At 43.1% G+C, this 25,990-nt stretch overlaps 1 protein-coding gene across 1 annotated transcript; it reads right to left on the minus strand.

The window, feature by feature from the left end:
• Positions 1 to 308: 308 nt before the first annotated feature.
• LOC111915055 (thioredoxin-like 3-2, chloroplastic) lies at positions 309 to 1,833 on the minus strand. The gene is made up of 5 exons (XM_023910759.3): positions 1,313 to 1,833; positions 943 to 1,017; positions 782 to 848; positions 627 to 644; positions 309 to 549 (listed from the first exon to the last, which is right to left on the minus strand). Exons 1-5 carry the CDS (start codon positions 1,630 to 1,632, stop codon positions 445 to 447), a joined length of 585 nt encoding a protein of 194 aa, XP_023766527.1. The 5' UTR covers positions 1,633 to 1,833; the 3' UTR covers positions 309 to 444.
• Positions 1,834 to 25,990: the final 24,157 nt, after the last annotated feature.

The following is a 25,990-nucleotide window of genomic DNA, read 5'->3' on the forward strand; positions in this document are numbered from 1 at the left end:
TAGCCTATTTTTGTTTGGTCTATGGAGTTACATACCTGGAGAAAGTGCTTTAGGAAAGAGCATGTATCTTTTATTGTAAAACAAACCGTCATAATTAAAATAAAATGACAATTTTATCATTTCATCATTTTTTTTTAAAAGTTAAAATACACCTATAAATCTAGTGTTAAACTACTTCTTAAATCAATTTATGTTCCCAACAGGTTCAAACCCTCAACCTTTTAGAGTGAGGTCAGCTGGTATCTTTGTATCTAGAATTGATGGTGTATACCAAATTTATAAAACACACAAAAAAAAAAAAAAAAAAATTGACAAAAATGGCTTTTATTGATTATTCACTCATGCCTATACAAATATAAACAATCACAAATAACAAATTGTCTTCTTTCTATTCTACATGTCTACAACAATAAAAATAAAAATAAAAAAACAAGAAAAAAAAAATTAGGATTCATCCTCGCCCTCTATCATATCACGAACCTCACTAACAACCAAATACGCTTTGTGACCTCCAATCACCTCTCCATGTTTCTTGCTATCCTTCCAAAGCTGTAAATATCATAATATCAAAAATCTATTAACTTTACACAAATTTTATAAATTTAATACCAAATTATTCTATGTACCTGTATTGTTGGCATTTTCTACATAATTTGAGGAGCACCATCATGAAATCAAACAAGTTAGGTGTCAGGTTTATTTACGATGATGATAAGGGTATTTATGTCTTTTTATATTCCGTTCCATATTTTTAAACGAGACTAAATTTTATTAGACTTACCGTGACTCCAGCACGAACCACAAGCTTATAAGGGACATTGTTGACATCAATACAGTAAAATTTTACTCTGTTTTTTTTTTCACAAAAAGACATAAATATCAGAAATATGAAGCTAAAATGTCAGAGAAACAAATACTTGAGTAAAAAGGTGTGTACTTTACCTTGGGTGATAATCAGCTGCCAGTTTTTCCAATTTTGGTTTCAAGTATATGCATTTTCTACACCATTTTGCCATCCTACAAATCATTCAACTTAAAGCTTCTTCAACAATCAATATGGTTAATGAACAGAAATCTTTGGAAATACAATGAAATGGTTCCAGAGATTAAGAAGGCTTGATGAAATTGGATTTGTAATGATCATTGATGGTGGAAGTAACTTTACCAAACTTGAATTCATTTGAGTAGTTCGAATCAGAAAACAAATGTTGGGATTTTATTTGGTACAGATTGTTTCAGAATCATAAAAAATAGTTCATCAATTACAGAAACAGTGAAGAGAAATAAACTCGATTCAAAGCAATAAACATACCATAAAATCACGACAGATTCATCGAGCTGTTCAGCCTCAGCAATCATGCGATCGAATTGGGTTTCATTTAAGATAGGTTTGAGCTCGATTGAAACAGGGGAAGAAGTATCAAGGCCTTGAATCGATCCTTGTTGACTCGAATTAGTTATCGCTTTCACACGTCCTCCATCTACATTACCTTGTCTCTTCAAACTATCACATAAATCTGAAACGAATCTCGAAGATCCGCAACTTGAAAACACAACACGATTAGATGGAGGATATGGTGATTTTAGTGATTGAAGAGGTGAAATTGCTACTAATCGTGCAGCGTCGGACATGGCTGCGATTATAGATCCCAAATTTTATGCGGAAGAGAAACCGGTTTGGGAGGGAGGGGCGGCTTGGAGTTATTGTTGACGGAGTTGTGGAGGAAGACGGTGTAGAATAGTGGACCTGCGGCGCATTTTAGACTTTGTTTATATTGGTGGGTACCCGCTTCCGGGGTTGGTAGTTCCAAATAAAACCTAACGAATAAAACTAGGTGACACAAATGTATATTTCAAAAAATAATAATAAATAAAATAAAATTATGTTTGTCTTTTCAACAAATAGTAAAAAAAATTAGCTAAATAAGATATAAATTTTCTTGTAAAAATTTAATAAATAAAATAAAATAATGTTTTTCTTTTCAACAAATAATAAAAACTTAGCTAAATCATCAAAATTGATATAAATTTTCTGGTAAAAAAATTAATAAATAAAACAAATTTATGTTTTTATTTGTAATAGTAAAAAATTTGCTAAATCATCAAAATTGATATAAATTTTCTGGTAAATTAAATCAATCGTCATTCGTGCAATGCATGTTTAGTCCATATTTTTAAAAATTAATTTGAACTGTCTCTCGTATCATTAAAAGGTGCAGGTTACGTCCCTTACAGATATAAAATAAAATATGACTATCTTGCCTTTTTCTTTTACTTTTTCATTTATTTTTCAAATGTTTATAACTTATCTATTATTTTTTATTAATTATAATTTTTAGATAAGAAAACATCAATTTAAATAGGTTCCAAGTTGCAACCCCTTTGGCTATAAACCACCTCCAACTACAGTCACTTCTGGTCACCAGCCGTCATCCATTACCATCGGAAACCATCGCTTCTCACCATCTCTTTCTCTCTCACACACATACGTCTCTCTCTCTCTCTCTCTCTCTCTCTCTCTCTATCTCTATCTCTCTATCTCTCTGATACCTTCATATGTCACCGCCAACACCTCTTGTACCACCACCAGCCCACTACGTTGAACTGCAACCCTCAGATTGGAACCCTAAGACGATGAAGGCAACGGCGTTCGAAACCCTAAGATGATGACCTCAGTTGAAAAACTTTATCTTTCGATTTACGAGTCCAGTGAATAGGTGGTGACGATGACGAAGGTTTTCAGTCAAATAGGTGTAGATCTAAGATAGCGTAGATCTAATGTAATGCTCTGTTTCAACTACTTATTTCACTTTGAATTATAAGGATTTTTGGTGTCCATGGCGTGGCATTCTTCAGGAAACGCGTGTTTTCATTAAAGGCGTCACGTCGTAGCAACGTACTTGCCACGACGTGGTGACGGCTGACAAGCAAAACCCCAATTTCTGGGCTCAAGGCCCTATTTTAAGGAAATGATGGCTAGGGTTTCCCTCACCCTCAACCTCCACCACTTCCTATAGTGTTCTTGAACAACCCTAGCCCATTGCAAGTTTGAAGCTCATTTTGGTGTCTTTGGTGCGCTTTAAAGGAAGAAGAAGAAGGTGTTGGTGCAATGATCCAGCAAGTCACTCCTCTTTATCCTTGGAATTTCTCTCTAGACCATTTGTAAGTCCTCAAGTTTCCAACTTGGTGATTCCTTTCTTATAGATCTAGTCTTCTTAGCAAGTTTTGGTCCATAAATGAAGTTTGAATAATGGGATAAGATAAAGTCTGCAACTTTATGACTCATCTAGGTCCCTTGAGCTTAATGTATTATGGATCTAGAAGTTAGTTTAGATTTTAGAGTCAATCATGAAGTTTTAGGGTCATTTCCTCGTATTTTGACCTGGTTGAGTGAGGGACATGCATGGGTCATGCATGTCCATAAAGTTGGTATTTTCTAGATCCTTAAGGTCCCAATAAGCATTCTAGAAGGTTAAAACTGAAGGCTTAGCAGATTAAGAGTTGAATCCATTAAGCTGTCGTTGATGGTTTCTACGGCGCAACAATTTGCCTGCCACGGCATGGAGTCTGGTTTGGGCCGCGACTATTTTGTCTGGACTGTGTCACAGTGTGGTGGCAAGCCTATCACAACATGGTAGTCGATTTTGATCGAGATCAAGTTAGAAAGCTACGACGTGGCCATTGGTTGGCCACGGCATAGAGGGCAATTAGAGTTAACTTTAACCATTAACCTTGGACATTGACTTGTTGACCTGGTTTGAATTTTAGTAAAATGGAGTATAGTTTGGATCACGACCATTTGTCTGGACTGTGTCACGATCAAGGTTGTAAAAATCGCTCGACGGTAGCTCGACGGTCCACTGATGTTAAGAGATTAATCGATCTTGGCAGAGATTAGTCGGGGATTAATCGGAGTCCATAGATTATTAATAAAATATTAACATATTTTAAGAAAAACAAGTACTTCAAATTTTGAAAATAAGAAAATTTTTAAATTTTTAAATTTGAAAATACGAAAATATGAACATTTTGGTATAATATTTGAAATTTTGAAAATTTGAAAATTTTGGAGTAAAAAAAGAAAGTTGATTTTTTGAATTTTTAAATTTTTTTTGACATTTTTTTTAATTTTTTTGACTTTTTTTACTTTTGTTGACCGATTAGTCCCACCAAGACCGATTAATGCCTCCAAACCCGGTTAATCCTAAATTTCCGATTAATGTCCTAATCCTCGACGGTTGGAGAATGCCAAACGATTAATTCACGATTAATCGCCGATTTTTGCAACCATGGTCACGATATGGTGGCAAGCCTGTCACAATGTGGTAGTGGATTTTGATTGGGATCAAGTTAGATAGCCATGACGTAGCCATTGGTTGGCCACGACGTGGATAGAAGTTAGAGTTGACTTTGACTATTGATAATGGTCGTTGAATTTTGCCGTGGTTTGACTTGTAATCAAATAGCTAGTTTCAAAAGGTTGACTAAGAGTTGCCTTGTATGATTTGTTAGGATGTGTGTAGCAGCCGCTTCTTGACTGTGTGAGCTGTTTTACCGTTGATTGCGTTTGCAAGGTGAGTCTTCTCATTATACTATTTAGCAAGGTTGTAAAAATCGTCTGACATTACCTAGTCGGTGGACTGGGGTTAAGGGATTAATCGGCTTGGTGGAGATTAATCGGGGGATTAATCGGTGACCATTAATAGCTAATTTGTTGAATTTTAAAAAATTAAATATGACTAATATCTTATAAAAGTTCGTAAATACCACTAATCTTTTCACACCCCCAAACCAGAACGGCGGAAACGCCCGAGGGTGGATGACTTCATGTATAGTATCATAACAGCGAATATAATAGTGAAGAAAGCAAACACAACCATCATCAATATAATTGAAAGAGTTACATCATAGAGTAAGTTTACATGTTTCAAAATCAATTACATCATGATGACAAAATAAGTTTTGAATTTAACGCCTTAGCGTCCCGTCCTCGAAAGCAGTTGATTACTTGTTTAGTGATGTCCTGAGAATACAAATTGTTTTGCAAAAGTGTCAACACAAAGGTTGGTGAGTTCATAAGAGGTTTAATTGAGAAATAAACTGATTTCCTTGTAAAAGCAATTAAGTTGTTCCAGAAAATCCGATATTTTCCTTAAAGAGTGAATTGAAAGTTTCTATGTTATGAAATAATGCATCCTAAAATTCTCTATAGTTTCCTTCTATAATCTCCAGGTATATATAAGTTATATCAAATTAAAGTTAGATAAAACGTCGAATGTAATGGGTCTGCCCTAGGCCCACAACCAAACAAGGAACAGGAAATAAAGCGGACCCACCAATTCTAAGTCAATCACGACTAGATTCTATATAACTCTAGCATATACACTTAGAAATTATAGCTAAAAACTAACAATTCTAGATGGGATGTAGTCTTAAAACCAAAGACCGAAACCAAATCCTAGTGTAGTGTATGAAATAGTAGTAGTGGCTGTGAACATAAACTATATATATCATAGTTCATCGAATAGTGATAGTGGTAGTGAACATGAACTATGCATATTATAGTTTATCGAATGTGATGGTGATGGTGAACATAAACTATACATATCACAGTTCATCAAATAGCGATAGTGGTAGTGAACATGAACTATGCATATTATAGCTTATCACAAGTGGTTGTGATAGTGAAATCCCTTCTTGTAATAAGTTCGTAGTGTAGATGAAACATAAAATATACCTATTATAGTTTATTATATTGTTTGTAATGTATATGCAACCTAATTATATCGATTATAATTAGCGTACTTACTTGTGGGGGGTGTAAAAGCCTTAACTATACTTATTATAGTTTATCATAGTTATTCGTAGTGGTAATAACCCCCTTTTTGTATATGTAATACCTTTAGTAATGTGTTTATTATGTAAATGAATCATAAACTATATCTATTATAGTTTATCAAAATAAGGGTAGTTTTTAGTATTCATAAACTATATTTGTCTTAGCTTACCAAATGTTTGTATGTAATGGATGTAAATTTGTTTATAATAATTTATCAATTACTATGCTTAATATAGCAAAAATCCATTTGTTAACTGATGTATGTCTATATAACAAGACAAAATGACATATATGGTAGTAACATATCATCACATGAAGGTTACACACCTTGCTCAACAAGTTACAAGGTGTAAATGAAATTGAAAGCATTTTTTTAGTATTACCATTTATATTCTGTTTTTAGAAAATTCATAGAAAAATCATTAAAGGTCCAAATCAGAATCCGTAAAGTCTGAGAGTTTGGAAAACAAGTCTAGTTTGCTCATAAATTTTATCATGATTTTTAGTAAATTCTGAGACCATAATCACAGACTGGTCCGGATGTTTTCTTGAAATGATAGTCAGTTTTGTAAAAATCACCATAAATCGTAGAAAAATCGTATGGGGATGTGCAAGTAGTAATTTTAAATGTAACACCGTAAAAATTTGAACAATTTTTCACTTTTGAAATCCATAAAATATCATTTGTAATCATAAATAAAAACATTGTCTCAACATTGTATCAGTACAAAACCCTAGATCAAAAATATATAAACTCCAGTGTGCGTGTGTACAAATCATGCCGGCGCCTTCCCGCGATCATCACTGGTACCTGAAACACATAACACATAACAATGTAAGCATAAATGCTTAGTGAGTTCCCCAAAATACCACTCTAACACATAATAGCCACTCAAGGCTATAACTCTGTCGACCCTCAGGTCAATGTGTCTTAGTGGGGCCTTCCAGCCCCAACTCTCTGTGGGCCCTCTGGCCCTAACTCTATGGACCCGAAGGTCCTAACTCTGTAACTCTGAATCATGCATATAACATATCACAATAAATCACAACACATAAATAACATGCAATTACACTGGCATATAACTCTAAAATACTCTATCACATAACTCTGTTACCACACTAGGTAAAGTATAGTGAGAAGACTCACCTCATGCGTCTCGGTAACTCTCTGACTCGGTAGAAATATTGCTTAGCTTCCGCCTATTCACATAAAGTAAATACTCTCATAAATATAACTCTCGAGACTAGACTCAACCCTCTATTGGCACCCTCAGAAGGGTAAAAGACTATTTACCCCCCCCCCCCCCCCTCTTGACTCAAGGACTCCATTGTTGACCAAACCCTAAAAGTCAACAAACGTCAACGGTCAAACTTTGACCCAACTCGCCGAGTGCACTCCAGTGACTCGGCGAGTACACACATGTCCACTAACTCTTTGTCCCGCTTGGTACGTCGAGTCTCTCCCTATGCTCGACGGGTCACACCAGGCATGAATTGCGGGGCCACCCCGACTCAACTCGCCGAGTCTCAAGAACAATTCGGCGAGTACCGCCTTGAACTCCAATCCTCTAATCCGCTTCTGACTCACTGAGTTATCCCCCAACTCGACAAGTCTACTCACTGAGTGATTTACGTGAAACCCTAACTCTACTTGCCGAGTCTCAAGAACAACTCGGCGAGTTCATGCCATGCACAAACTCTAATGACCTCCTGAGGTCAGATCTGTGCCCCTAAGCCGTAGATCTGGCCTTGCCAAGCATGAATGTCACGTAAAGTCCGAATCTTGATGCTTATATATCAACAACAAGACATCAAATGGTGATTTAGTCCCAAAAATGGCAACCTAAGTCCAATAACCCCAAAATGATTCATAAAGCTCTAAGGGTTAAGGTCTCTGGACCTCTTTGAGTCCAGATCCAAGGCACAAACTCAAGGAGGGACCAACTGATCCAACCACCCTCAAAAGGGGTTAGAAAACCATATCTCTAATGATCAACACCAAAACTGGAGAAGGTCCGAACTATTACCTAAAAAATGAAGTCTCTGAACTCTAGAACTGCTAGAATCGCACCTCCTCTTGCTCTTGGTCACCTCCTTCTTGCTAAACCAAAGGTACAAGGATCAAATGTGACTTCTTCTTCCTCACAACGATTTGGCTCACTTAGGGTTCTCTCAAGGGACTGGTTGCCGCAATGGGAGGCTATAAGTGCCCTTAAATAGGCCCCAAACCCGGGGGATTAGGGTTTCATTAAACAGCATGGACTCGCCGAGTACACGAATGGACTCGCCGAGTCCGGACGTGAACCCGGATGAACATCCGTGACCATACTCGACGTGTCTTGGCACCAACTCGCCGAGTTCCTCCACAAACTCCAAAAATAATTAAATAAAATAATATACCTGGGAATCCGGATGTTACAATTCTCCCCCACTAGAATCAGACTTCGCCCTCAAAGTCTCACTCTGAAATCAACTCCGGATGCTGCTCACGCATGTCATGCTCCGGCTCCCAAGTAAGCTCTGACCCTTTCCGATGCTGCCACTGGACCTGCACCAGAGGCACTTCCTTGTTCCTTAGAACCTTGATATTTCGATCTCGAATCACCACCGGTCTCTCAACGTAGTTCAGGCCCACATCCACCTGAATATCCTCTAATGGCACCACCGCCGACTCGTCGGCTATACACTTTCTCAGTTGCGACACGTGAAAGGTGTCATGAATCTGACCCAACTCTGCAGGTAGCTCCAACCGGTAGGCTACCCTGCCTACCCTCGCGATCTCCCTGAAGGGACCGATATATCGGGGGCCCAACTTGCCCCTCTTCCTGAATCGGATCACTCCTTTCCAAGGAGAGACCCTCAGGATAATGAAGTCGCCGACCTGGAACTCGAGCTCGGACCGACGCCTGTCCGCATAACTCTTCTGACGACTCTGAGCGGTCAGTAACCTCTACCTGACCTGTTGTATCTGCTCAGTCGTTTGAAGCACGATCTCTGTACTACCCATCACACGCTGCCCTACTTCTCCCCAGCAAATGGGGGTCCGACACCTCCTCCCATACAACAGCTTAAAGGGTGGCATACCAATGCTCGAATGATGGTTGTTGTTGTAGGAAAACTCCACCAAGGGAAAATACGTGTCCCAATTCCTACGGAAATCCAACACACATGCCCGGAGCATATCCTCGAGCGTCTGAATCGTCCGCTCGCTCTGTCCGTCAGTCCGGGGGTGGTATGCGGTACTAAAATGCAGTCTAGTACCCAATTCCTCATGAAATTTCTTCCAAAATCTAGAAGTGAAACGCACATCTCGGTCTGAGACAATCGAGATCGGCACTCCATGCCGTGATACCACTTCCCTCACGTACATCTCTGCCAACTTCTCTGCGGAAGAGCTCTCACTGATAGCGAGGAAATGAGCGCTCTTCATCAACCGGTCTACAATCACCCAAATTGCATCGACGCCCCTCGCAGTCCTCGGCAATTTGGTGATAAAGTCCATAGCAATCTGTTCCCACTTCCACTCAGGAATCTCTAACGGCTGCAACTTGCCATGTGGTCTCTAGTGCTCGGCCTTAACCCTGCGACAGGTTAGGCACCTCTCCACGAACCATGCAACGTCCCTCTTCATACAGTGCCACCAATACTCCCTTTTCAGGTCCAAATACATCTTAGTGGCCCCATGATGGATTGATAACTTCGATCGATGTGCCTCCTCCATCAAAATGGTATGCGTTCCGCCCACAAACGGCACCTAAATCCGACCCTGAAATGTCATAAGCCCACGACTATCGGTAACGAACTCCAATACTTGCCCGATAACTCGCTCTCTCTTCTGGTTTTCTGGTCTCACGGCCTCGGCCTGGGCTCCTCGAATGGTGTCCAACACTGGAGTCATCACTGTCAATCTCATAGAAACGTCTCGCATCGGAACACTCTCCGCCCTATGACTCAGGGCATCGGCTACCACGTTGGCCTTCCCCGGGTGGTATAGGATCTCGTAATCATAATCCTTTACCACATCCAGCCATCTCCTCTGTCGCATATTCAGGTTGGGCTGATCCATCAAGTACTTCAGGCTCTTGTGATCCGTGTATATGGTACACCGGACCCCATACAGATAGTGACGCCAGATCTTGAGGGCGAACACTACTTCCCCCAACTCTAAATCATGGGTAGGATACCTCGCCTCATGAGGCTTCAGCTGTCTCGATGCATATGCTATCACATGCCCTCTCTGCATAAGCACTGCTCCCAACCCTGATATCGACACGTCACAATATACCACAAAATCCTCCATTCCCTCCGGAAGGGATAACACCGGGACTTTGCATAGTCTCTGGCGAAGTGTCTCGAAGGAGGCCTGCTGCTCTGGTCCCCAAGCAAAAGCTACACCCTTCCGGGTCAACTTAGTGAGTGACACGACGATCTTGGAGAAATCCCGGATGAATCTCCGATAATAGCCTGCCAACCCTAGGAAACTACTGATCTCCGTGGGTGACCTCGACACCTCCCAACTCATCACCGCCTCAATCTTGGCTGGGTCGACCAATATTCCTTTCTGGTTAACGAGATGTCCCAGGAATTGGACTTCTCATAACCAGAAATCACACTTGGAGAATTTGGCATAAAGCCTCTCCGATCTCAAGACCCCTAGGATCTCCCTCAGATGCTCCTCATGCTGCTCTCTAGATCTCGAATACACCAAAATGTCGTTGATGAATACGATCACCGAGCGATCCAACATCGGTCTACACACCCTGTTCATGAGATCCATGAACACCGTTGGTGCGTTGGTGAGCCCGAAAGATATCACCACGAACTCGTAATGCCAGTAACAAGTCCTAAATGCTGTCTTCTGGATATCCTCATCTAGCACCCTCACCTGATGATATCCAGACCTCAAATCGATCTTGGAGAACCAAGATGCTCCCTGCAACTGATCGAACAAATCGTCAATCCTCGGCAACGGGTAACGGTTCTTGACCGTTAATTTGTTCAACTCCCGGTAATCAATGCACATCCGGTGTGATCCATCCTTTTTCTTGACAAAAAGGATAAGTGCTCCCCACGGCGAACTGCTCGGCCGTATAAATCCCTTCCCCAGCAGCTCCTGAAGCTACGAGGACAACTCCTGCATCTTTGGAGGCGCGAGGCGATAAGGCGCCTTGGCGATAGGCTCAGCCTCCGGGACCAAATCGATACTGAACTCCACCTGCCTCTCGGGAGGTACGCCCGACAACTCCTCCGGGAATACATCTGGGAACTCACGCACTATCAGAACCTCTCCCACAGACCTCAGTCTCTCTGACTCAGCCCTCGCGTCCATCATATGCTGCAGACTCTGCCTCGCCCTGGCGGCTGAGCAAAATGCTGAACTGGAACGTGTACCCTCGCCGTATACCGTAAGAACTCCCCCACTAGGGTCTCGCATGGTCACCAGTTGTCGCTCGTAGTCAATGATCGCTCCAAATCTGCTCAACCAGTCCATGCCCACGATGACATAGACATCCCCCATCGCAATGGGGACCAAATCGATCAGAAACTCAACCCCGAAAATCTCAAGTACACAACCTCGAATCACCTCGGTGGCATACACCGCTCTATTATCCACTATGGAAACTCTCAGAGGTCGACTCAACGCCTCTCGACTAATACTGATGTGTCAGCTAAAAGCCAACGATACAAAAGATCGACTCGCACCCGAGTCAAATAACACTAGAGCAGGTACATAATTCACAAGGAAAGTACCGGGCACGACATTGGGTGTTGCGTGGACCTCCTCCGCAGTTAACTGGAAGGCTTTCTCGCATGCCTTCGGTGCCTCTACCTTCGCAGGCCGAACATCCGTAGCTCTCACCGCAGTAGGGGCCGATCCCGGAGATGCTCCCTGCGCCGACCCTCGCAACTGTGGACACTCTGCCTTCCGGTGTCCAGTCTGGTTGCAATGAAAACAGACTGAAAACCCCTTGGGGAAATCCTTGGCCATATGCCCCTCCTTGCCACACTTGTAGCAAGACCCTGCTCTGCATATCCCATCGTGGCTCTTGCCGCACTTGCCACAAGTGCTGCCTTTCTGGTTCCCAGATCTCGAATCAGCGGGTTTGGCCTGCTTGGCTGCTGGCTGAGATTGAGCCGGTCGCCGATCCTTTCCCTGAGACTCAGCCTCCTCCCTAGCTTGGGTCTCCAACTCTATTTCCCTCTTCCGGGCATTTTCCTAAAGCTCAGCAAATGTCCGATACGATGAGTTCGCCACGAACTCTCGTATATCCCTCCTCAACACACTCAAATACTGGCTCATACGTTCCTGCTCGGAGGACACGTGCTCTGGGCAGAACATCTCCCTTTCATGAAACTTCCAAGTAATCGTTGTAACCGACTTAGTACCCTGCTTGAGGGTCAGAAAATCCTGTGCCAATCGCTCCCTCTCCACCCGAGGAACGTACTCATCTCGGAACATAGCAGTGAACCTCTCCCAAGTTACTGCAGGAAGCTCAGCAGGCGTGTAGTGTGCCGTCACAAACTTCCACCAGTCCTTCGCTCCCAAGCGAAGCTGCTTCAGTGCAAACTGAACTCTCAAATGCTCAGGGGATGAGCAAGTAATGAAACGCCCCTCAATGTCTGATATCCATCTCATCGCTGCAATCGGGTCCTGGGTCCCATCGAACTCTGGTGGTTTCGTGTTGCTGAATTCCCGGAACAGCAACACATCACCACCCTACGACCTCGTCGCAACTATAGCTGCAGTGGCCACAACAACAGCAGCCTCAGAAAGAGCAGCGTATCTCTCGTCAAATGTCTCAATCAGAGTAGTCTTGATAGACCCGAACATCTCTGGTATCTCTGCCCTGATGGCCGCAGCCACCTCCTCCTGAATGATCCTACAGATCTCAGTCTTGCTCGTGCTACTGCCCTCTGGTGTGTGGCGCGTCCGAACCATGGTCTCCCTCTAAAATACAACATAAGAATATTAGGGACCCCCTCGAGTATAATCACAATCAGTAACTCCACCCTACTTGTTCCTTAGTGCCCTAAGGATTCTTACTTGGACTGCGCACCAACCCGGTATCTTCAGTAGTACGGGCCCAATACTACCGTCCATACCGCATCAGCATTCATCCCACGTCCTCCTCCTTGAGCCCCAAATCCCAAGTTCTCTACTATCTCTATCATGTGTTACTCGCTAGCAGATCTCTCATAAGCACCTCGCTGCTATCTAAACACTCTTAAGCATTTCTAGCAGCAAAACACCTAGACTAAGGCATCATATATCAGGCCACTCTAGTCCTAATAAGAATACCTAGTCTACTCTAGCATGCATACCGCAATTCATCATATAGCATAACATAGCATATCTAATAACACTTATTATGAGGGTATTTTGGGAAATCACCGTTCGGGCGCTTGTTGATCGTACACACGGCTCTGCTCTGTTTGTCTCGAAACTCTCTTAACCTTTTTCAAAAAATTTACTTTATTATTAAAATTTTCCTCAAATCCCCAGTTTGAGTTCAGATACGCCCGAAGATGTACCCGAATCCCTCAAACCAAGGCTCTGATACCAACTTGTAACACTGTAAAAATTTGAACAATTTTTCACTTTTGAAATCCATAAAATATCATTTGTAATCATAAATAAAAACATTGTCTCAACATTGTATCGGTACAAAACCCAAGATCAAAAATATATAAACTCCAGTGTGCGTGTGTACGAATCATGCCGACGCCTTCCCGTGATCATCACTGGTACCTGAAACACATAACACATAACACTGTAAGCATAAATGCTTAGTGAGTTCCCCAAAATACCACTCTACCACATAATATCCACTCAAGGATGTAACTCTGTCGACCCTCAGGTCAATGTGTCTCAGTGGGGCCTTCCAGCCCCAACTCTCTATGTGCCCTCTGACCCTAACTCTATGGACCCGAAGGTCCTAACTCTGTAACTCTGAATCATGCATATCACATATCACAATAAATCACAACACATAAATAACATGCAATTACACTGGCATATAACTCTAAAATACTCTATCACACAACTCTGTTACCACACTAGGTATAGTATAGTGAGAAGACTCACCTCAGGCGTCTCGATAACTCTCTGACTCGGTAGAAATATTGCCTAGCCTCCGCCTATTCACATAAAGTAACTACTCTCATAAATATAACTCTCGAGACTAGACTCAACCCTCTATTGGCACCCTCAGAAGGGTAAAAGACTATTTTACCCCTCCCCCCTTTCTTGACTCAAGGACTCCATTGTTGACTAAACCCTAAAAGTCAACAAAAGTCAATGGTCAAACTTTGACCCAACTCGCCGAGTGCACTCCGGTGACTCGGCGAGTACACACATGTCCACTAACTCTTTGTCCCGCTTGGTATGTCGAGTCTCTCCCTATGCTCGATGGGTCACACCATGCATGAATCGCGGGGCCATCCGGACTCAACGCGCCGAGTCTCAAGAATAACTCGGCGAGTACCGCCTTGAACTCTAGTCCTCTAATCCCCTTCTGACTCACTGAGTTATCCCCCAACTTGGCAAGTCTACTCACTGAGTGATTTACGTGAAACCCTAACTCTACTCGCCGAGTCCCAAGAACAACTCGGCGAGTTCATGCCATGCACAAACTCTAATGACCTCCTGAGGTCAGATCTGTGCCCCTAAGCCATAGATCTGGCCTTCCCAAGCATGAATGTCACGTAAAGTCCGAATCTTGATGCTTATATATCAACAACAAGACATCAAATGGTGATTTAGTCCCAAAAATGGCAACCTAAGTCCAATAACCCCAAAATGATTCATAAAGCTCCAAGGGTTAAGGTCTCTGGACCTCTTTGAGTCCAGATCCAAGGTACAAACTCGAGGAGGGACCAATTGCTCCACATAACCACCCACAAAAGTCGTTAGAAAACCCTATCTCTAATGATCAACACCAAAACTGGAGAAGTTTCGAACTATTACCTCAAAAATGAAGTCTTTGAACTTTGGAACTGCTAGAATCGCACCTCCTCTTGCTCTTGGTCACCTCGTTCTTGCTAAACCAAAGGTGCAAGGATCAAATGTGACTTCTCTTCCTCACAATGATCTGGCTCACTTAGGGTTCTCTCAAGGGACTGGTAGCCGCAATGGGAGGCTATCAGTGCCCTTAAATAGGCCCCAAACCCGGGGGATTAGGGTTTCATTAAACAGCGTGGACTCGCCGAGTCCACGAACGGACTCGCCGAGTCTGGACGTGAACACGGGTGAACATCCGCGACCATACTCGGCGAGTGTTGGCACCAACTCGCCGAGTTCCTCCACAAACTCCAAAAATAATTAAATAAAATAATATACCTGGGAATCCAGATGTTACATTAAAGGTATAAACCTGAACTATTTGCATCTAATACAGTTTTGAAAACTAAAATGTTTAAGTTGACCAAAACAGTCCGTGAATGTAGTTAAACTTTCTTGATGAAAGCTGTTGGAAAAGTTTAGTTGTGTTCTTGGTGTTTTAACTTGTATTCCCCCCTCCCCCCTTAAAACTTAAGAAAACATGAAAATATGGGGGTATGAACTCACCTTGAGTGATTTCAGTAGATGGATGATGGAGAAAGGTAGTGTTCCACTCAAGAACACTAAGAAGATGTCTTGAAGGTTCAAAGATCTAACAATAATGTGATGGAATTTGTGTAAGCAATCTATGATTTTGAGTAAAAAGGAAGTGAAATAATTATATGGAGGATGAATATGCTTACCAAAAGTGGGAGAAAAGCTTGGAAGAAGGCCCTTGAATCTCGAATTTTAGTGAGAGGATTTGAGAGAGAAAAATGTGTTTAATCTTTGGTGGAAGAATGAGAAAATAAGAGAGAGTGTTAGGAGAGAGGATAGATTTCAGGCTTGACCAAGAGTATGGCTGGTCAAATGGTGGGGAAAATACTCTTGAATGACCAGGTATGGTGGAAGGACAATAGCTGGTCATGGAGTGGGCATGGGGGTGGTTGCTTATGTTACACACTAAGGTAAAGTCAACACTCCACCTCAAATATTCACCCACTAGATTTTATTCTTGAATAAATATTTCCATAAAAATATGTTTAAATTATGAATATTTAGGGTCTTATACTTTAAAATACGATTTTTGGAGAAAATCCCACGTTAAAATAATTAAAACGGGCTTAAAACGGAGCCGTGGTCGAAAACCGGGTGGAAAGTGGCAAATCCGAAGTCAAAAGAGTGACTCCAGCCTTAACAACATTAGATCCGAAGTGGGGTTAGGCCGCTGAGGTGGATCTGAAGGGAAGGGACTGCGTTCCGAGGAGGGTCCGAAGCGAAGGTGGCTACGGTGCTCCGGTTTGATGTCTGCGGCTCGCTGGTTGCGGCTCGCTGGCTGCGGCTAGCTTGCTAATTGTAACATCTGGATTCCCAGGTACCCTATGCTAAGTATTTATGTTGAATTTGTGAGAGGGACTCGGCGAGTAGGCGCTCAGACTCGCCGAGTGGGATCGCACACCTTTTTGGTCTGATTTAATAAGGGACTCGGCGAGTCCATGCTGTTTAGTGAAACCCTAATTTCTCGGGTTTGGGACCTATTTAAGGACCCTTATAGCCACCATTTGCAGCTACCAGACCCTAGAGAGAAACCCTAAGAGAGCTAGAGCGTTTGAGAGGAAGGAGAGGCCATTTTTAATCCTTGTGTTGTTATTCTTGCAAGAAGAAGGTGATCAAGGATAAGAGGGAGCTAAAGAGGGTGCTATTCTATAGATTTCAGAGACAAGGACTTCATATTTGAGGTATAGATTCGATCCTTCTTCAGTTTTGGTGTTAACCTTTGGAGTTAGGGTTCCTTGACCCTTTAGAGGCTTGATTTGATGAGCATTTGGTCCCTTCTTGTATCAAGGCTTTGGATCTGGATCCAAAGAGGTCCAGAGACCTTAACCCTTTGAGCTTTATGATTGATATTGGGAGATATGAGCTTAGGATGTCATATTTGAGGTTATTTCTTCAAATAGAGTCTTTTGGCCTTTGCATGAGCATCAAGTTCTGAACTTTACGTGATTAATGAGCTTAGGAAGGTTAGATTTATTGATTAGAAGAATAGATCTAACCTCAGAAGGTTGTTTGAGGTTGAGCATGGAATGAACTCGCCGAGTCCATGAGCAGACTCGACGAGTCGGAGCGGGTTGTCCCGTGACTCAGATCAGTTGATGACCCGCCGAGTTGGGGAAGTGACTCGGTGAGTTAGAAGGGATTTGGAGGAGTTGAGTTCACGTATGGACTCGCCGAGTCGACGCAAGACTCGACGAGTCGGGTCAAGGGTTGACCGTTGACCAGTGTTGATGTGACAACCCGAAATTTCCATTCTGTACAAACGATATCAAGTCGGTAAAAGATTAGAACAGTTACAGTGAATTTCCAGACTTTTGGGTATAAGTTTGAGTATTTCAGGATTTACACTTAAGGAGATATCAGGAGAGTGGATGCACTAAGGTTTTGTGCAAAACTGTTATTTCAAAACTCTATGATATTAGAGTTCATTTCGTGAATAAAATATTTTATGCCAAAAATCCCAAGACTATATATAGGATTCTGAACCATATTTATTCATTAGTTACATTTCCAACTAGAGAAAAGCCGAATTCTCTCTCAAGGATCTTCGGACTTTCATTCCGGAAAGTGAGTACTTCTATCTAGTGTTGTTTTAAAGCTTCTTATATGCTTAATACACTAGAAATCATAGGAAAACACTAAGATCTGAGAGTTTACTGCCCAAGAACATCTTGGGGAGTAAACTCTTTTATAAGGGTCAAAAGATGCAGTAGTCCCTTTCTTGAGCAATGAAACTAGTTTACACATGTACCCTAGTGTGTTTAGGACTAGCAAACACCATAAGAACACCAAGAGTAAGGTGTTCACGGCCCAAGAAGTTCCAGGGCTGTGAACTCCAAACAATAGGGCCAAATGGTGTTATAAACTCTTCTAAAGCCTTGTACACTAGCCTAGTTTAGTTCCTAGTTAAATTAGGGACTTGTAAACACCAAAAACACCCTTCCAAGGGAGATTACGGTCGTAATCTCCATGAGATTTGGTCCTAGGGCCGTAAACTCCTAAAAGGAGTTATATAATGCCCTAAACTCTTCCATAGACCAAGCCATTAAGTAGGAATGCTTATTAGGGCCTTTCAGAGCATCAAACTTCAAATGGTCATATAAGTAGGAGATTACGAGCATAAACTCATTTGGTAGTGTCATTAGGGCCATGAACTTCATGATGGAGTTTTCCTTGAACCCTACACACAATAGCTTTTCCCTACAACACTTAGATGCAATCCTAGAGGCTAATAACACTTGATAAAGGTGTTTAGCATGTCCTAGGGTGTCTTGAATTATTTATTAGTTGTTTATAGACTAATTTGATACATATATGTGATATTATATGTTAACAAGTGTAACATCCAGATATCCAGGTATGGGAATTTGAGTATTTTATATTGGGGAATGAGGAGACTCGACGAGTTGACGCCTCAACTTGTCGAGTAGGATCACGTTTTGGGGACCAGTTTAATGAAGGGACTCGATGAGTCGGGTATTTGGACTCGCCGAGTCGGCGCTGTCAAGGAAAACCCTAAGTGTCCGGGTTTGGGACCTATTTAAAGGCCATTATGGCCTTCAGTGGCGGCTACCTACACCTTTGAGAGACTCCTATCGAACCAGAGAGCTGAGAGAGTGAAGAAGAGCCATTTTGGAGCATTCTTGAGGTGGTTGTGCAATGGAGTATTCATTTCCAGCAAAGGTCGGTCAAGGGGGGTGTCGATTCAGAGTTTCTGAGCTTGCATCTTCACCGTTGAGGTATCAAATCGTTCTCCCTTTTCTGTTTTGGGTAATATTGGTGATTTTAGGGTTTTCTAGCTTCTTTTATGGCTTGATTTGTGGAGTATAGTGTCCCATTGAGTGTGAAGCCATAGATCTGGACCCAAAGTGGTCCAGAGAGTCCCTTCCATCCTGATTTATGCATTCTATTTGGAGTTTTGAGCTAGGGTTGTTATGTAATGGAGGATTTCACCCAAATGAGCTTGTAGAACCTTGCATGAGTGCCCAAGGTTCGAACTTTTCGTGGTTATTGGATTTAAGGGAGTTAGATCTATGGTTTGGTGAAGCAGATCTGACCTCAGAAGGTCATGGGAGCAACTCGCCGAATCCATAGGCAAACTCGACGAGTCGAGTCGGGGTTGCCCCGCATTTCTTTTCCGAGTAACTCGACGAGTGGAGAGGGAACTCGTCGTGTCTAAGAGGTTTAAAAAGGATTTAGAGAACCCGCATGGACACGCCGAGTCACTCTTGTGTACTCGCCGAGTCTGGTCAATGTTGACCGTTGACTTGAGTTGTCTTATGTTGACTTTGGGAGTTTTGGTCAACAGAGGTAATAGAGGTTAGGGAGGGGTAAATGGTCTTTTACCCATTACCTGACTAGAGAGGGAAAGAGTAATCGCCGGCTAATTAAATTTGGGACTTCGAGTACTAATTAGAGATATTTGCCTTATGTGTTAGGCGGTGGCAAGTCCGAGGTTCGCATGTGCAGATAATTACTTTCTGATTTCCAGGTGAGTCTTCTCACTATACTTTACCTAGAGTGGTAATAGAGTTATGTGACAGAGTTATTGTATGTGACGTGTGGCACCACATTATCTCTATGTGATTTATGTTTTGTGTATATCAGAGATAGGACCAGATGGTCCACTGAGATAGGACCAGAGGGTCAGCTGAGTTAGGGCCCAAGGGCCCATAGAGTTATAGCCTCGGGTGGCTAATATGCGCTATATGTGGTGTTTTTTTGTATTATGTGCCAGTATATTTGTATGCTATTTATATGTTGAGATTTATTGTGATATGTGATATGCATGATTCAGAGTTAGGACCCTTGGGTCCATAGAGTTAGGGCCAGAGGGCCCACAGAGAGCTGGGACTGGAGGGTACCACTGAGACACAGTGACCGGAGGGTCAACAAAGTTATAGCCTCGAGTGGCTAATATGTGTTAGAGTGGTATTTTGGGGAACTCACTAAGCTTCGTGCTTACAGTGTTTTGTGTTATGTGTTTCAGGTTTGTCTCAGGATCACGGGACGGCACCGGTTCGATTGTACACACCAGAGAAAGAGTCATGTTTTGAGGATCATGGTTTATTATGCAAGTGAAAATGGATTTATGTTTTGTAATTCGATTATGAATGAGATTTTAAGCAAAGTGTTTTTAAGAATTTAACGATTATTTTTAAATGAAAAATTGTTTTGAAATTTTCGGTGTTACAAGTTGGTATCAGAGCCTTGGTTTCAGGGATTCGGATGCGCCTTCGGGTAAATCTGGACTCAAACTGAGGAAGTAAGAAAAGTTTTCAAAGAAATAATTTTCTAAAGCGAATAAGAGTTCAAAGAGAAAGCGAGAAAGTGCAGTGTGTACAATCAGCCAAAGCCCGAACGGTGATTTCCCAAAATACCCTTACTTTTGTGTTATGAGATATTTATGATGCACTGTATGAGATATTATTGCATGCTAGAGACAGGTTAGGTATTCCATATCTTAGGACTAGAGTGGCCTGATTTGTGATGCCTTAACCTAGGAATTGCTGTTATATGCGATGTGCTTTTGAGTATGTGATGAGTGAGAATATTTAGTTGGAATCCTTTGGGGGATTTGAGTAGAGGAGTAATCTAGGGAGATACCTAGATAAGTACTGTGGTATTTAGAGAAAGAATAGTTAGAACCCACGAGGGGAAGAGTTGCAGAGTTCGGTGGTACTTTCGAGGATGAGCAGAGCAAGCGGAGTTATCACCCAGAGTGAGTCATATATATTCTTTGATGCTCGAATGCTGCTTGCTTTGTGCTTTGTGGAACTCTCAATGATGGGAGTCAGCTACCAAGCGAATATGACGATATTCAGGAGGTAGATGGCTGGCATCATTAGGAGCTCTTCAGCAGCTGATGGCAGAGAAGTGTGGGAATCTAGGAAGAGCCTAGGGAGTAACTTTAGCCAGATGAGTGCGCTGGCAGAGTAGAGAATTTCGTTGGGGAGCGAGCGCGCGACGGAATTTGTGAACGAGAAGGTCGAGCAGCTACTTAGGAGCTCCGGGATATTCCGTGTGGAAAGTATGGGTAGATGTGGCAGGTAGTATGGGCCCGTACTACTGAAAGCAGAGGACCCATACTTGATACAGGGAGTATTCTGAAGGTTCTAATGAGCGGATGGAGAAGTGATGTTATGGTTCGAGTACCATACATCGGAGCAGATTGAGGAGTGATGTTTGGTTCGAGTACCATACATCGGAGCGGATTGAGAAGTGATGTTATGGTTTGAGTACCATACATCGGAGCAGATGGAGAAGTGATGCTATGGTTCGGGTACCATACACCGGAGCATATTGAGAAGAGATGTCATGGGATGAGTACCATGGTTCGTAGTGAATGATTCTTGTGGTTCTCCGGTTATCCGGTCACGATTGATGAGGTAGAGATTGGACGCTATGGGTTTTAGGCCTGTGGGCCATGATTGAGTTCGAAGAGGCGTCCCTTGAGAGGGAGGTCGAGAGCCTTTCAGATTATTTTGGTAAGGAGTCAAAGGGAGGGGAGAATTTCGGTCTAAGTTGAGCAATCAGTCGATAGAGGAGATGTCACCTTCTATGACCTGGGTGGTGCTATTTATGTTCGTGTGCGGAACATGAGAGGCATGATGTTTAAGTTTTGGGTTTGGGGGTAAACCCTGCAGGTTGTCATTGATGATGATTTTCCATCAGAGTATCAGGTAGCATGTGTGCCGCGAGGCAGTGATTTACCATGAGCAGATAGTTAGTTGGGACTGAGATAGTCGAGGACCACGTTACACCTAATTAAGTATAGTAGGGCGTATTGTAGAGGTATCAGTGGGGAGTCCAGTCGAGTTAATCAGTGCAATGGTTTTTCTATCTATGTTGGGTATTGAATATGGGAGTGGGTCCTTGTTCTTGGGATGATCCATGTGTTGGAACGTCGGTTGATGAGTCGAGGTGGGGGAGTATGATGATTTCGTGGTCCAGTCTATGAGTCAGTGACGTTATTGGACAGTTGTGTTGTTTGGTATTGGATTGGTACGAGACTTGGAATGACTAGAGGCAGTCGTGACGAGAAGTTCTTGAGGATTTCATCTGAGGTTCAGAGTTATGAGATCGATTGATTTACTTAAAGGGGATTATCGGGCGTTGCGTAGCACCTTCCAGGGGCAGGTGCGTTACTGCTGGTGAAAATAGTTTGTGAGGTTGTTGATGTGTCAGATAGTGATGGTTCGAACCGGGTGGTTTATTGAGAGAACCAGAGATTTGTACAATAGCGGTTAGGGGTTGGATACAAAAACCTGCGGCTAGAATTCATGAGATCAGGGTCATTGGTGATCAAGGAAAGGTGCAGGGCGAGATAATGCATGTGGTATATGTCTGAGAGAAGGATGGGTGTCTCCACGGCGGGTGGTCAATGGTCAGGAATCTGGTGGTGGTCCGAATCGTTTCAAGTGGAAGACTCGTAATGATGGTATGGGCAGTTGAGAACTTCTGGGTTGAAATATGGGTAGAAGATTGTCGAGTAGCCAACTCCCGGGCTGGGATGTGTATTCTTGCTTGGATTTTGAGCAGTAGTGGAAAGGGTTTCGGAGGATCATCAGTGTGTTCTGAAGGGTTAGCGCCTTCCTTGTATTCCAATTGAGTGTTTGGATGCACTGAAGTTACGCATTGAGTGAAATAGGAAATTATTATGGGATTCAGAGGAGATGTATTGTTGTATGTGTATGGTGCTGGGAGTAAGGGAATCAGTGGTAGAGGCAGGATATTATGATGCTCTGTTAGGGTGTTCCGTGGTTTCCACATATAGCGTCTCAATTTCAGAGTTATTTAGAGTCTTGGGTTTAGGATGACTAGTGATGTATCATGTATCCACGGTTCCAGTGGGATCCCTTCGTGTATTGTCATCAAGAGGGATTATTTAAGGTAGTGGATCTCCGCAGAGGTAGGTTCTGTGTTATGGCGGTTGCCGCCAGAGTCTGTAATGCATATCGGGGCAAGTGTGTGTGTAACTATCTATGATAGTCTTCGGTGCATGAGTTAGTGAACATAGTGTGGTGTTGTAATGAGAATGAGAGTATAGGGTGAAGCTACGGGGAGCCGTAGTATTCACCAGTCAGAGGGTGTTGTGATGCTACGGAGAGCCGTAGTACTCACAAGTCAGAGAGAGAGAGAGAAAGTCATGATGATATGGGGAGCCGTAGTATTCACCAGTCAGAGGGTGTTGTGATGCTACGGGGAGCCGTAGTACTCACAAGTCAGAGGGAGGGAGTTGTGGTACTACGGGGAGCCGTAGTACTCACTATTTAGTTGGCGTTGTGATACTACGGGGAGCCGTAGTACTCACTAGTCAGAGGCTGTCGTAATGTTGCGGGAAGCCATAGTACCCACTAGACGGCAAGAGAGTGTGATGATGGAGTGTTCTCCGATAAGTGCATGATGCAGAAGAGTTTTAGGCTTGAGTAGCCCTAGTGTTGAGTTTTTAGAGCCTAATGGTTAAACCGGGGTGAGATTGGGGTCTCCGTCTCTGTCAGGAGGGTCAGCGAGGCACGCGGGAAAATATGTGCAGCAAACGCCAGAGGTTAGAGCTAAGTCGATCTTTGATTGGATTGTATTTTTTTTATGAGGAAAAGGGAATTTCGTGACTTACGTGTCACTGGGCTGTGATAGTGGTCACAGGGCGGAAGTTAGTGAGATGTTTTCGATCATGTTATGTGTGACCTTTGGGGGTTCAGCTGTAGGGCCAAAAGCTGACCTGGTGCTCGGTATCGAAGATGAATATGAGAAATGAGCTAGAGTTTACCATGGAGATGTCTGCGGACACTTCAGAGCGAGCGAACGATTCAGATGCTCGAGGATATGTTTCGGGCATGTGTATTAGATTTCAGGGGGAAATTGTGGCCCGTATTTTCCCTTGGCAAAGTTTTCCTACAACAACAACCATCATTAGTGCATCAGTATGCCACCCTTTGAGTTGTTGTAGGGAAGGGGGTATCGGACCCCATTTGTGGGGGAGAGGTAGAGCAACGTGTGATGGGAAGTACAGAGATTGTGCTTCAGACGTCAGAGCTGATACAGCAGGTCAGGAAGAGGTTGTTGACCGCTCAGAGTCGCCAGAAGAGTTATGCGGACAGGCGCCGGTCTGAGCTCGAATTTTTGGTCGGTGACTTTGTACTCCTGAAGGTCTCTCCTTGGAAAGGAGTGATCCGATTCAGGAAGAGGGGCAAGTTGGGGCCCCGATATATCGGTCCTTTTTGGGTGATCGCGAGGGTAGGCAGGGTAGCCTACCGGTTGGAGCTACCTGTAGAGCTAGGTCAGATCCATGACACTTTCCATGTGTCGCAGCTGCGAAAGTGTTTAGCCGAGGAGTCGGCAATAGTGCCATTAGAGGATATTCAGGTGGATGTGGGCCTGAACTACGTTGAGAGACCGGTGGTTATTCGGGATCGAAAGATTAAGGTTCTGAGGAACAAAGAGGTGCCTCTGGTGCAGGTCCAGTGGCAACACCGGAAGGGGTCAGAGCTTACTTGGGAGCCGGAGCGTGAGATGCGTGAGCAGTATCCGGAGTTGTTTCTAGAGTGAGACTTCGAGGGCGAAGTCTGATTCTAGTAGGGGAGAATTGTAACATCCGAATATCCAGGTATGGGAATTTGAGTATTTTATATTGGGGAATGAGGAGACTCGGCGAGTTGACGCCTCAACTCGTCGAGTAGGATCGCGTTTTGGGGACCAGTTTAATGAAGGGACTCGACGAGTCGGGTATTTGGACTCGCCGAGTCGGCGTTGTCAAGGAAAACCCTAAGTGTCCGGGTTTGGACCTATTTAAAGGCCCTTATGGCCTTCAGTTGCGGCCACCTACACCTTTGAGAGACTCTTATCGAACCAGAGAGCTGAGAGAGTGAAGAAGAGCCATTTTGGAGCATTCTTGAGGTGGTTGTGCAATGGAGTAGTCATTTCCAGCAAAGGGCGCTCAAGGGGGGTGTCGATTCAGAGCTTCTGAGCTTGCATCTTCACCATTGAGGTATCAAATCGTTCTCCCTTTTCTGTTTTGGGTAAGATTGGTGATTTTAGGGTTTTCAAGCTTCTTTTATGGCTTGATTTGTGGAGTATAGTGTCCCATTGAGTGTGAAGCCATAGATCTGGACCCAAAGTGGTCCAGAGAGTCCCTTCCATCCTGATTTATGCATTCTATTTGGAGTTTTGAGCTAGGGTTGTTATGTAATGGAGGATTTCACCCAAATGAGCTTGTAGAACCTTGCATAAGTGCCCAAGGTTTGAACTTTTCGTGGTTATTGGATTTAAGGGAGTTAGATCTATGGTTTGGTGAAGCAGATCTGACCTCAGAAGGTCAGATGAGGGTTGTCATGGGAGCAACTCGCCGAGTCCATAGGCAAACTCGACGAGTCGAGTCGGGGTTGCCCCGCGTTTCTTTGCCGAGTAACTCGACGAGTGGAGAGGGAACTCGTCGTGTCTAAGAGGTTTAAAAAGGATTTAGAGAACCCGCATGGACACGCCGAGTCACTCTTGTGTACTCGCCGAGTCTGGTCAATGTTGATCGTTGACTTGAGTTGTCTTGTGTTGACTTCGGGAGTTTTGGTCAACAGAGGTAATAGAGGTCAGGAAGGGGTAAATGGTGTTTTACCCATTACCTGACTAGAGAGGGAAAGAGTAATCGCCGGTTAATTAAAGTTGGGACTTCGAGTACTAATTAGAGATATTTTCCTTATGTGTTAGGCGGTGGCAAGTCCGAGGTTCGCATGTGCAGATAATTACTTTCTGATTTCCAGGTGAGTCTTCTCACTATACTTTACCTAGAGTGGTAACAGAGTTATGTGACAGAGTTATTGTATGTGATGTGTGGCACCGCATTATTTCTATGTGATTTATGTTGTGTGTATATCAGAGATAGGACCAGATGGTCTACAGAGCTAGGACCAGAGGGTCCACTGAGTTAGGGCCCAAGGGCCCATAGAGTTATAGCCTCGGGTGGCTAATATGCGCTATATGTGGTGTTTTTTTGTATTATGTGCCAGTATATTTGTATGCTATTTATATATTGAGATTTATTGTGATATGTGATATGCATGATT

Source organism: Lactuca sativa, chromosome 9 (assembly GCF_002870075.4).
Source record: "Lactuca sativa cultivar Salinas chromosome 9, Lsat_Salinas_v11, whole genome shotgun sequence".
In the NCBI taxonomy this organism is placed as follows: domain Eukaryota; kingdom Viridiplantae; phylum Streptophyta; class Magnoliopsida; order Asterales; family Asteraceae; genus Lactuca; species Lactuca sativa.

Coding starts and splice junctions, on each gene's coding strand:
- LOC111915055 (XM_023910759.3), bottom strand. CDS start 1,632: ATGTCCGACGCTGCACGATTAGTAGCAATTTCACCTCTTCAATCACTA. Junction 1,018..1,312: donor GAATCTGTCGTGATTTTATG/GTATGTTTATTG, acceptor AATGATTTGTAG/GATGGCAAAATGGTGTAGAA. Junction 849..942: donor GCAGCTGATTATCACCCAAG/GTAAAGTACACA, acceptor AAAAAAAAACAG/AGTAAAATTTTACTGTATTG.